This window comes from Solenopsis invicta, chromosome 14, assembly GCF_016802725.1.
Source record: "Solenopsis invicta isolate M01_SB chromosome 14, UNIL_Sinv_3.0, whole genome shotgun sequence".
Taxonomy (NCBI): domain Eukaryota; kingdom Metazoa; phylum Arthropoda; class Insecta; order Hymenoptera; family Formicidae; genus Solenopsis; species Solenopsis invicta.
The window spans coordinates 3,473,977-3,487,098 of record NC_052677.1 but is presented as its reverse complement, the minus strand read 5'-3'; the positions used below and the strand labels follow the sequence as shown (position 1 = coordinate 3,487,098).

Sequence of the window (13,122 nt, the reverse complement as noted above, 5' to 3'; positions counted from 1 at the left end):
CATATCTCCGCAACAAAAAACTTTTAAGAACTTTCAAATACGGCATTTTAAAGCTAAAAAGTCATACTTTAAAAAAATTATGTTATTGTCATTTCTTTTAAAAAGTATAATTATATAACAAGGAGAAAATGAGGTATTTTTGGGTGTCTAAAAAGCTACTTTTTTTCTAAAAATCATATCTTTGCAACAAAAAAACTTTTAAAAACTTTACAATATGGCGTTTTAAAGCTCAAAGAATCATACTTTCAAAAAAAATTATGTCATTGCCATTTCTATTGAAAAATATACTTACGTAACAAAGCGAATATGAGGTATTTTTGATTAACTCAAGATGTCTAAAGTTGAAAATTGATGTGTTTGATAATATATGTTGGATCCTATGCAAAAGTCCTCTTTTTCACAGCACTATAATATTTTAACTTTAGACAGAGTAACATACGCGTACGGATCTATTTGAACGTGTTTGGTCCAGTTTTTTTACATAAGATTACACACAAAAACGTTTCACTCACACACTATATGGGTCCTATTGACCCTAACAAAATTTGCTACCGTGCCGTCCAAATTCTAGTTGACCAAAAAAGTTGATCAACCGTATCAATCAAAAGAGGAAATTTCAAACTTTTTTTACGTCCTGGTCCGAACCTTCTATCTCATTCCGTCTTCACACAACAAGCGTTCAAAACTTCATATGGGATCTCTCAGACCCACTTATGTATTTAAGGGTTAACTTCCTTGTCTCATGCAGTAAAAAAAAAAACCTTGTTTTGTTCCTTGAAATTTTGTATTTTTAACACTTTGCAGCTCGACAAAAGAAGTTTTTTCAAACAATTCAAACAAAGCTTTATAAACTACAACATTTTACTTACAAAATGCTTTTTTTAAAATTTCTCTACAATTTTTTTTTTTGACCAAGTTACGCAATTTTGAAACTATACCTGCATTTTTTATAAATAATATTCGTATTCTGTAAAAATTCATCGTAGACAAAAAATGAAGAAAAGCATTTTAAAGCTCAAAGTTTCAGCTTTAACGTGCTATTAATAGTTTTCAAAATTTTTCTCAATTTCTCAGTGCTATGCTCCAAAAAAGGAACACTGTTTTTTTACTTAAAACGTTACGTATCTTTGACAGCCTGTAGCTTAATAAACAAATTTTTTCTTGACAAATGCAATGCAAGTGCTATAAAGTATAACATTTTCTCTACAAAATACTTTTTTTTTATTTTTTTACGACTTTTTTTTTTTGACCGAGTTACAAAACTTTGAAGAAACACGTTTTTTACAGTACATTTTTGCATATCGTGTATGTGTGTGTGTCACAGCAGACATAAGGACCCCGTAGTTTGTCACTTCTGTAGCATTTAATATTTGCACACAAATTATATATTACTAATTGCAAGTATTTATCCTGAAAACATACACACGCGCGCGCGCACACACACACACATACCCACACCCATCCGCACACACACGCGCGCGCGCGCGCGTACACACAGCAGAGAGGATTTGGAGTCATTAAATACTGTAGAAGTGACGAACTGCGGGTTCCTTATGTCCGCTGTGGCATACACACACACGCACACACGCACGCACACACGCACGCACACACGCACGCACGCGTACACACACACACACACACACACACACACACACCCGATGTGTAAAAATTTGACCGGCACCCCTACGTGGTGTACATTGAGTAATGCTAATGTCGGCGGTAAACGTCAGTTTTCGGAAAAATGTACTGTATAAAATGTATTTCTTCTAACTTTTGTAACTCGGTCAAAAAAAATCATAGAATTAAAAAAAAATCATTTTATGCAGAAAATGTCATATTGTATGGCACTTGCATTACATTTGTCAAGAAAAAATTTTTTTATTGTGCTATAAGCTGTCAAAGATACGTAATTTTAAGAAAAAAAACAATGTATCTTTTTTAAAACATAGCACTGAGAAATTACCAAAATTTTTGAAAACTATCGATAGCACGTTAAAGCTGAAACTTTGAGCTTTAAAATGCTTTTTTCATTTTTTATCTACAATGATTTTTCACGGAATACGAATATCATTTGTAAAAAATGCAGGTTTAGCTTCAAAATTGCGTAACTCGGTCAGAAAAAATCGTAGAGAAATTTTAAGAAAAGCATTCTGTAGGTAAAATGTTGTAGTTTATGAAGCTTTGTTTAAATTGTTCGAAAAAAATTCTTTTATCGAGCTGCAAAGTGTCAAAATTTTAAGGAACAAAACAAGGTGAGCTTTTTTACTGCATAAGACAAGGAAGTTAAAAGAACTTTAAAAATCTGTCGATTCAGCGTTAAACTTCAAGCTTAAAAATGCTTTTTTTATTTTTCATCTGCGATGATTTTTCGCCGAGTCACAGCCATTTGAAAATAGCCTGATTTTTGGTGTCTGGAAAGTGTTCCCTATTTTTTGTTAACGAGTGTATTTAATATATTTAATAGATTGTGCATTGCTAAAATAGAATTAAGAAAAAATTCAAAATAAAAATCTTCCGAAGAAATGGATACTAAACAACCGATGTAAGTTTCGTTTGTTTTAGACGATGAAAACGACCTATTTGACTACTCTCAATTAAATTCAGAGACAAATGCGACAACGTGATTATCACTATTTCTATTACTTTTTTTATTCTTTTTTTTATAAAGGATAAATGACGATCGTGGAATATATCAAGGATGATGGAATATCTTGTACAATTATTGAATTCTAAGAGCAACCGTGAAAATTACTTTGTTACAGTTTATTTAGACATTGTAAGATGATTACTGATTATTAGTGTTCGCTGTGTTTTTATAAAAGCTTAATTTCAGTTTTGCAGATCATAGAAATTTTTACAGGTGAACATTATCTACCTAATTTTAAGAAGTTCCATATTAATTTTTTAACTTTGGTCTAACTTGAAGGCCTTAAATGTAAATGTCAAATAATATTGTTAAATTTAATGTGTGTATAAATTCTGCAAATAAAGTCATGTTACATATGGACTGTGGTTTGAAATATGTTCGGTCATCATGTGCATCACGAACATTGGGATTTTACAATGTCATTGTAGACATTGTACAATATTTATTAGAAGCAAAGAAATTATTTTAAAAGTTTTAAGTTTTATTTAAAAAATTTTTTAAGACAAAAGTTATTTAAAAAAAATATATTAAACTTAATAAAAACTTTTCCAAATCCCTTATCTTTAATCTATTCTCTCTCTCTCTCTCTCTCTCTCTCTCTCTCTCTCTCTCTTTCATTTTTCTTTCTTTTGCTTATTTTTTTTCTTAGATTATTTTATTATATTATTTCATACATATATGCATGCATGCGCTTACCATTATTTTCGCACTTATTTTTATTTTTGTTCGGCATGTTTTGCTTGCCTTATCATTATATTACTATATTAATATATTACGTTTATTTTATTTGCGAAAGCATGGCTTCCATTGTGTACTTTAATTTTTTTTTTTATTATGTATTTCCAATCTGTTTTGTTTACTCTGTACTCTGTTACTTATATTTTTATTTTTGTTATTAGCTAGGAAGTTTACATTTTCCTATTGCGTATATTAACTTTGTTATTTCAATGTATTATTAGACTATAAGAATACATGGTATTCCTCACTGTGCCTAACTCTGTACCTGCTTGTCCTTTGAGGACAGAAATGAGAGGAAGTATCCTAGAGCGCGTTACAAATAAAGCTTAATCAATCAATCTCTTTTTTTCTCTCTCTCGGTTTAAACTATAAAAAATATCAAAAGTATAATAATCAATTTTTTTAGACTCAAAAACACACTTTTACTTTTATCATTAAAAATTCCTTTAATTTAAAACAATACTATTAATCTATTTTTTTAAACAATGTAAAAGTTTTATATAATGTTGAATAATACCTTATTTTTTGCTATAGAGTAAACTAGGGCTAAATAAACCACTTTTTATTTAAACTGTTATAACTTTTTAGACAATTATGATAGAGTAAAACTACTTTAAACTTTGCATGCTTATCTAGATTAATAATTAAGCACTAGATTCTTAATTTATAAATATTCTTATTTTATAAATAAGAAAAATTGATGTTAAATACAAAGTCAGAGTTGTTCAATGTACTTATGTGGCATATGGAACCATACTAACGGGTAAGTTAAGCCACGAAGATAAATATCTAATAAAGTCATATATTATAATACTAAAAAGAGTAAATGACTTATGTATCAATCCTCAAATAATACAAAGATTGGTCCGTAGAACCATATTATATAATTTTTATCTTTAGTTTTGAAAAAAATGTAGTTTTCAAAGTTATTTAGATTTTTGTTTAAATGAATACATAAAAGGTATTCCATTAGTGTTACTGTTAGTCTTAAAGCAAAATAAAATATATTTTTGTTAAAGTACTTTCATAAAGATTGATTTATAACCAATGTTTCCACTAAAGTGGTCTGAAATTTCCCTTGTTTTCTTCTTAAATTTTTCTTTTTTTCTCACATTCTATCTTGAATTTTCCTTGTATTTTTCCTTCCTAAAAAATATTATCCCAGATTTTATCATTGAGTAGCTTACGTCAAAATTCTTTATTTTAATAAAAAATTTTTGAAATCATATTTCAATCATTTATTCTAATTCTTTATAATTTTTTATATTTTCTTTATATTTTAATGTCATCCTCAGGCCTCAGGTTAAACTTGTTAATGCTTTTAATCCAGAAAAAGAAAATAGGTTATTTCTACTTTCAATTAAATTGATTAAAAATGTATTTTTAATAATAAGAAGAAATGAGGAAAATAAACAAACATCTTTTAAAAATAAAAATTAATCAATTTTTTAATTTTTGATTGCAAAACGAAACAAAATTTAATGTTTACTTTATTAATTTAAAACATAAAAGTATGATAACATTTTGCAGAGTCTTTTCAAAAATGTTGTATTATATACGTGAGAAATTGAAATCTTTCTGAAAGCTTCTCGCAACAATTAATGTATGGACTATTGTTTTGCATTTGGTGTATTTTTTATATCAATTGTCGACTTAAGAAACATTATTAAGAATCTCTGAATATTTTTCCAATCAAAATCATGATTAAATTAATCACGTGTTCCATAATCGCTGAAAATTTGGTAGTATCAAGTTGTGGTGCTCAGATATTCTAGACTTTAAATTTTTCCAGTCTGACTTATATAAAACGTATCACATTTTTTACAAGAGATTTTATATACTACTTTTTCTGTAAATTACCTGAGAAAATATCCTTGTAGAGTTTGATGTATTTGCTAAATTTGTTTATTAAAAAATGTCAACATTTAAAATTTTTACTATGTATGAAGACCTTAAATTTATTCGATATTACAGGGATATAGTAGAATAAATTATGAGATATGTTCTTTATTAATATCTTTGTCTAAGCATGCGTTTATAAAATAGCATTTTAAGATGTGTGTTTATTGCGTTTAAAATGAATTCAGCTGGATAGTCATTGTCTAAAAGTATTAACTATAAAGTCAATGTTCTTTTTGTGGAATCTTGAATGTGATTACAAAAATGTTGTCAACTAAATCGATAACAGTACTTGTTTACTATGAAAGAATACATGCCAAATAAAATACCAATCAAATTCAATAAAACTATTATTAATAATTGTGACAGGCAAAAAGTTGATTTTATTCCTTTCTATTTCTATTATGAATTGTATTCTAGGATGAAATTATAGATATTTAATTGAATGTTATGATAAATTACACCGTTTTGTTTAAGGGAGTTTGAGGAGTTGTAAGCCATGGGAAGTTGTGAGTTAACATTCAAAGTCGGCCATATTTAAAATTTTAACATGTTCTAACTACGATAAAATGTTTCTCTTCATGCGATCTTACTTTTTGACTAGCACTTGTCGCGTCAGCACACAATTTAAGTGTCTCTCCAGACTTTGATTTTTAATTTTCTTCAAAAAGTTTTTTCGACCATTTGTATTCGTAATTTTACTTGTTTTTTTTTAACTGATTGTAAAAATAAATATATTACCGGTGACCTACCATTTTGATGCACAAAAGGAATTTTGCATGAACATTCGAGGTGTTAATTACTATACAGCCATTTTGATAATGTAGCATTTGGGGAATTGTGAGCCACACATTTTTCAACTTAAGTTGGCATCTTTCATGTGTATTTTGCAATATTCATGCATAATTTGGATGTTTCATGCAATTTCTTTGCAAATTTAGTAGTTTTCGTGATTTTGTCGTGTTTTGATTGTAGATAGTAATCATGCCGCGTTATAAGTATACAAGTAAATCTAGTAAGTCAGCGATCGATATTAATGCCATGCTGGCTGCCATCAAAAAGGTGACGATTGAGAAGAAAGCGATGATGTCTGTTGGTCAAGCATCGATATCGATAACATCGATAGGTGCAAAGTGACTTGCTAAATTTCGATACTAAATGAAGCAAACGTAGATCCATCAACCGCTTCGAATGAAAAATTGGGCGATTTTGTTTCATTGCTAACTGGCCGAAGAAATTGAACAAAAATAATTCCATACATTGCAATGAATGCGATCGAGTTGTGCACTTGAAATGTTCCAATTTATAAACCGGCTATTATACCTATGTTCACTGCGAATCGGACTAATCAGATTATATGGACTTTGTTTTTTTATCAGAATTCTTTTAATTTTCTTTTTCCTACAACTTAAATAAAGAATAGTCATTACCAAAATATGTCATTATTTTCCATTTTAAGTCATGGCTCACAACTCACCAAAATTTTTGAAAATTTAAAAAATACATCTTTTTTTCAAGCATATCAAAATATAATAACCGTTATACCTTTGAATGATTAAAACATAGATTTATAAGATTCCTGTGTTTCTATTCCACTTTTTTTAATCATGTTCTAGAGACCAGTCTCAGTAAAAATGTCACTATTTTTATCTCAGTACTAAAGGATTGATTAAATTTTTATTAAAGTTTTTGTCTCTCTTTATAATAATTTTATAACATTTTTTTTCTAAATACTTTATTAATACAATGAAAAAGAATTTGAAAGCTTCACGCAAATAAGAAAAAAATTAAATCTGTAATTGTTAACATAATACACATATGTACATACATACGTGCATACATACGTACATACATAGTTACATATACATATACATATATATATATATATATATATATATATATATATATATAAAATACATAAATATATTATATATAATATACTAGTTACAAAGCGATGTCGACTGAAACATTTATTTATAACTAAAAAGCCATAAATAAAGTAGCTACTTGAGCATTCTAATTAAAAACTATGCTAATGACTTATATAAAAAAATATTTCGTTTTTATTAATATAATAATTTTATTAACCTCATAGACTTCATAGACTTCATGGACCTCATAAAAAGAATAATTACCTGATAACTTTACTTTCGCCGCCGAAAATGAAAATCTATAATAATCTCATTCGCCCGTTGATGGTCCACGGCCGAGCACAGATTTAGCGTATGCAGTGCAGTGGTCTCCGTTTTTGCGCTTTCTTATACAGGCATCGACATGTTCATACGTGCTATGATTAACGAAATGTTTACACGTCTCAACTTGCCCCTAAGTTCAACTAGTTCCGGTCTATCCTACTTCTATAACTCCTCTAAGCATCATCACGTGAGATAATGTTATCAGCTTAGAAAATACACGAAATCTCTGCACAAGTTTCTTAAGATTTTATTTGCATTTTAAGAGCACAAAAACAATTCTTACGCGATGAAGCGATGAATATGAAATACAGCAGAATTCTAAGTGTCATTCATCTAACGTAATATCATGAGAAGAATGCATTGCAATGTGTATTAATTAACAAATCCTTTGATCGGCTATCACATTATTCACTCCATTTCCAAATGCTTATTTTTGTTCCTTGTTATGTTGCAGAACGGAAACGTTTTACGAACACTTGTTAGACACATGTGCAAAAAGTAAATGTGATCTGTTTGACGTATCCGATTGATTGGTGGGTAAATTCGTGTTATTTTTTGTATAATTACGCATGTCTTCAGAAATCTTTTTTTATTAGAGGAAGAATTGAAAAAAGAAGTTCCGTATATTTTATCACTTTTATTTTTATTATTTATATACACTGAGAAAAGTTGTTAACTTGATTAAATGTCTTCAGTTCAAGTATTTATATATTTGAGTTACGTGTATATATATGTATAAAATTTTCAAAAAAATCGAAAAAATAAATAAATCTATCCCATACTTCTTAAAATTTTATTAAAATAAAAAATCTTTCAAAAAATTGTTGCTATAAAAAAGATACATTATTTTCAATATACATATATACTAAAATAAAATGATAAAATAAAAATGATATATTCTGACATAAATTTTATATGTTATTCTTTTATACTTATGTGCAATAAAATCATCAAACAATAAAGCATAGAAATATTTTTAATTGACATATGTTAAAAATAAGTATATTTCTGTTACATAATAAAAATTGAATAGAACGTGATTCAAAAATATTAGAAACATATTTCTAATGTTTTATAACAGATACGCACGATTTAAATAGGCTTACATCAATCTATAATGTTTGTATTTTCTATGTCACAATCAAATCGATTTATAGTTAATTCTCAAATTCATCATTACTGTCATAATATGATGAATTTAACCGATATAAATTTGCGCCAATTGCGAATTTATTTGTCTTATTAAAGATAAACAATACAAAATTTTACCCGCTAATTATAAAGCAATGTGTGCTCGCGCATATATTTTACAATCATGTTTTAGAAATTTTTTGAAATACGTTTTACAATGACTTTTTTCAAAACTATAAAAGTTTAAATCAAATATAATCAATACCATATAAAATCATGTATATTTTTTTTGTATTGATCATTGATTTGAATTTTTATAATTTGTCTATAGATATATCAATTATTGTCCATTTTAAATAATTTTTTTTGTTTAAATATTTTTCTCAAAATATTTTAGGCAACATATACACGTTAAAAACCTTGAGAAAAATTTCCACCAATAAATGTCCGCTCAAATAAAAAAAATAAGAACAAATTTTGTTCCAACGAAAATATGAAGATATAAAAAAATTCCAACTTCTTTGTTAAACTATTCAGATAGTATATTCAAAACTGAAACATAAAATGTCTTAAAATCGTCTTTATGGTATTATAATGTTTTAAAAACACCTTTAAAAGGTCTTTAAAACATCTTATTTCTATATTTTGGATATGCATGCTACTTGGGTAAATATTGGATACAAAATATGTTTTTGCATTAACTGAAAATCATTTTGCTCTTACCGTGGTGTGCCCGTCATTAGCGAGCTGTGATTAGAGTAAGCTCCCCCATAATAGTAGGGAACGTCGTTATAGTATGGCATTTTCTTTTACACCTTATTCTCTGTTTACACTAAACAATATTAGTCACGATGATATAATACGGAAAGCAACGATAAAGAATGACCGAGTTCGCGAAAGAAACAATCGGCATGCTGGTCGCAAGAACGACTGAGCAACTGCGTTGTGCTCTTAGCGGAGCGGTGGATCAATCACGATAAACGTAGCATCAGCTCGGTAGCTCTCAGGTGTGCGAAAAGCGAAACTGTTCTCACGGTTCAGAGAGCCAAGACCAACTGAGTTTAAGCCGGCGACCCAGGATAATAATAGAATTCTAGTATATGAAGCTTCCAAGCGCTAACTATACTATCCGGCTTCTAATAACCCGCTCCTATACAGCCGGCTATTATGGCTGGTAGTTGCAACGGCGACAGGAATGCGGAATAAGATTATCCGCATCTTCCTTGATGCATCATGCATATAATATTACTCATTCATACTAACAAGATTATTAGGATTTTCTTTAAGAGAAAGAAAATACAAGCAACACAAGCGAAAGAAATGAAGTAATTAATCGTGAATGGTTAATATAAAAACAGTGTTTATTTATATTTTATGTGTCTGCATTTATAATTAACTGTATCAAGAATACAAAAAACATCCCATACAATACGGAACATAATACAACATTTCAGTAACATTGCAACAACATTGTTGGAATGTTTTGTGCTACATGGAAATGTATTTATCAAAGAGAAAAGTATCAAAATCTTTATATATATATAAAATACGAATAGAGATGCTTTGAATAAGTTTTTCAATTTTATGGTTATATATAACAAATGGTTTTATAGCATAAAATTGAAATGTGCAATTTCAAACTCAAACGCCGCATATTTGTTGGACTTAAAACGCTCCTGGGGGCGGGGGAGGGGGTTATATACGCTTCTAAAGCATTAATATTACATATTCCGACTTCATGACTGTGTTTCAAGTCCGATGAATATGTGAAGCGCAGTTTGAATAAGTTCCAACTTATCCAGATTATAAAAATTAAAAATTATTAGTTGGCACTAAGAACCGCAGACTGGCATAACCTGACATAGCTTTCTAACAAATTAATTTTATAAAATCGCAATTAACAGAATTCATTTTAAAAGAAATTTAACTTTATATATGTACAATATACATATACTGTTCGCATTTACATTAGAAAATACAGACAAATTCTACTTGTTGTAATTTGAAGATTCTTACCGTTTGTTATAGGAAAACTGTCGTGGGTAAAAGTTTCCATAAAAAAACAATTTTTTTTCAATCTAAAAAGAGAAACGTAAAGCAATTTGTTGCATTACGTGACCGAGGAAAGTAGTCGCATATGTCGCGACTGCTGCACACTTCTAGACCTTAAACTAGAAGAACTTAATAAATGACAAAGATGACCAAAACGGGCGCAGTGGCCACCAACGGTGCATTTACCCCATAGTGCAGTTCAAATTGTAGCAGAATACTAGCGTGGCAACAAAATATTTTTAGAGAAAACAACAAAGAGATTTTTAGAGGAAACAACAGAAAATGCACTACTCATTTTTAATCGTTGTAACTCACAAGGGAAACCCCAGAAGTGATCCCTGTAGTTTTCGATGCCAATATTTTTAGTGATTCTTAAAAATGATATACGTATCGCAGCGTTTATCAACATGCAACTTTGTTTTTAAGTTATAAATTTTTAAAAATTCAAAAATTGAATAACTACTCTAACGAATTGAATTCGTATTTACAGTTCGGCACTTTTCTTTTTCTTTAACGTGTTTTATAATTTTTTATTCCATTTAAACGTTATAATGCAATGATTTAACAAATATTATAATATATAATAAATATTATATTATAATACATACTAACAACAATAAACCTTCAAAAATTAAAATAACCTTATAAAATCATAAACTTTCCGAATTTACAGTGCTCCAACATCAAAATCTGTTTGCAAATAATTTTGCTCTCTAAATTCTTTGGAATAGAATTCCACTCTTTTAGATGAAATTCCACTCCAAAAAATTTAGAGATGCATAATATTTTGTTATTTAATAATTTTTCATGTGAAGTGATGGCTCGAATGATGCATCTCACAAAAACAGAAATTTGCGACATCGAATAAATAATGTACTCACAGTTCCCGTCAAACATTTTCAAAGACATGATTGAATGTGCGTGGTATACGTCAAAATTAATTCCAAAAAGGCACATTTTTTCAAATGTGAATCAAATATGTTTACCGCAAGAAATCAGAAATAACAAATGTGTGTGCAGTACTTATATCATTTATTCGATGTGCAAATTGTCGTGAATTTTTCTCTTGTCCGTGTTTTTACAACATGTAGAAGAAAAGAAGATATTATAGCTACTGTGAGCATTATGGCTACCCCCATTATTTTCGTTATTAGGTCACGAATTCTAACAATTGCTTTTGAAATTATTCAATTAATAGCTCGTCGTTTTTTAGCTCATATGCCAATAGCTAATAATTATTATACAGCATTTTTAAATTTTTTTAAAGTACATTTTAGTACTTAATTATACATACTTCCTTATTGTTTTTAAACTTGAGCGTATTATCTCATAAATGTATGTACACTCGAGTGTTTTTTTTTTTTATTTAACTTTTTATTCGGCTACATACTTCGAGTGATGCAAATTTAAACAACATGGGATTTTATTAATATAATTTTTTAAACAAAATTTTTATATCAAAATGTTTCTTCGATAAATCGATTGTTACTCTAAAGGGCGGTGCTTAAAAATATTAGACGTCATTTTATGTTTGTTGTTAAAAATAAGGATAAAATGATATTTCTAATATCTCTAAAGTATTTGAATATAGGAAAATTTTAAATCAGGAAAATTCTGAACGATAGAAAATTAAAAATCTATAATTTTATAACAAAACACTGTGAGTTTTTTTTAACTAAACCAATTTAAAAAGAAATTACTTTTGGGCTAGCCATATTACTACTTTTTTTTCTGATTATGCAGTGCGTCACATTTTTATAAATCACGTCCTAAATAATAAATATTTCATTATTTTGTCTAGAATCTGTTAGACAACACTTTTGTCTAGAATCTATTAAACAACACTTTGATGAATAAAATCATTCAAGTGTCAACATAAAATATTGATTATAAACAAAGTTATTCAATAAAATGAAAATGGTTGTTATATTACCCTCTTCTCCTTTATTATCCGAGTCATTGCTCCATATGAATAATCATTAAATAAAATAATATGATACAAAATTATTTGCAAACAGATTTTGATGTTGAATCACTGTAGATTTGAAAAGTTTGTGATTTTATAGATTTATTTTAATTTTTGAATATTGTAATATAGGCAATTGTAATATTATTATATTTGTTATCTATTGTATTATAGAGTTTAAATGGAATACGAAATTACAAAACACATATTAAAGAAAAAAAAAATGCCAAACTGCAAATGCGAATTCAATTTACCGATTGTTTAATTTTTCAAATTTTAAAAAATTCATAACTCAAAAATGAAGCCGCATGTTGATAAACGCTACCACATGTATATCTCTTTCGGCTCACCAAAAATCATTAAAAAAATACGGATATCACTTCTGAGTGAGATTCTCCTTTTCAGTAGAAAAAATCGTAGCAAAATGATTAATAAAACATTTTAAAAAAAAAAGATTGTTTTATGATGATAAAGAAATTTAGAGAAAAAGTTTG

General features: G+C 28.2%; 1 protein-coding gene across 4 annotated transcripts in view; it reads right to left on the bottom strand.

Annotated features, from left to right (window-relative positions):
- Positions 1–9,881, bottom strand: part of LOC105199758 (probable serine/threonine-protein kinase DDB_G0282963) — a 61,715-nt gene extending 51,834 nt beyond the window's left edge. For 2 of the 4 annotated variants that reach the window (XM_026139144.2, XM_039457679.1), the window contains exon 1: positions 9,334–9,881. In XM_026139144.2, the coding sequence (XP_025994929.1) occupies positions 9,334–9,413 (80 nt within the window). In that variant the 5' untranslated portion in view covers positions 9,414–9,881. The remainder of the gene's footprint in view (positions 1–9,333) is intronic. The other 2 variants (XM_026139146.2, XM_026139145.2) reach the window with 2 other exon arrangements.
- Positions 9,882–13,122: the final 3,241 nt, after the last annotated feature.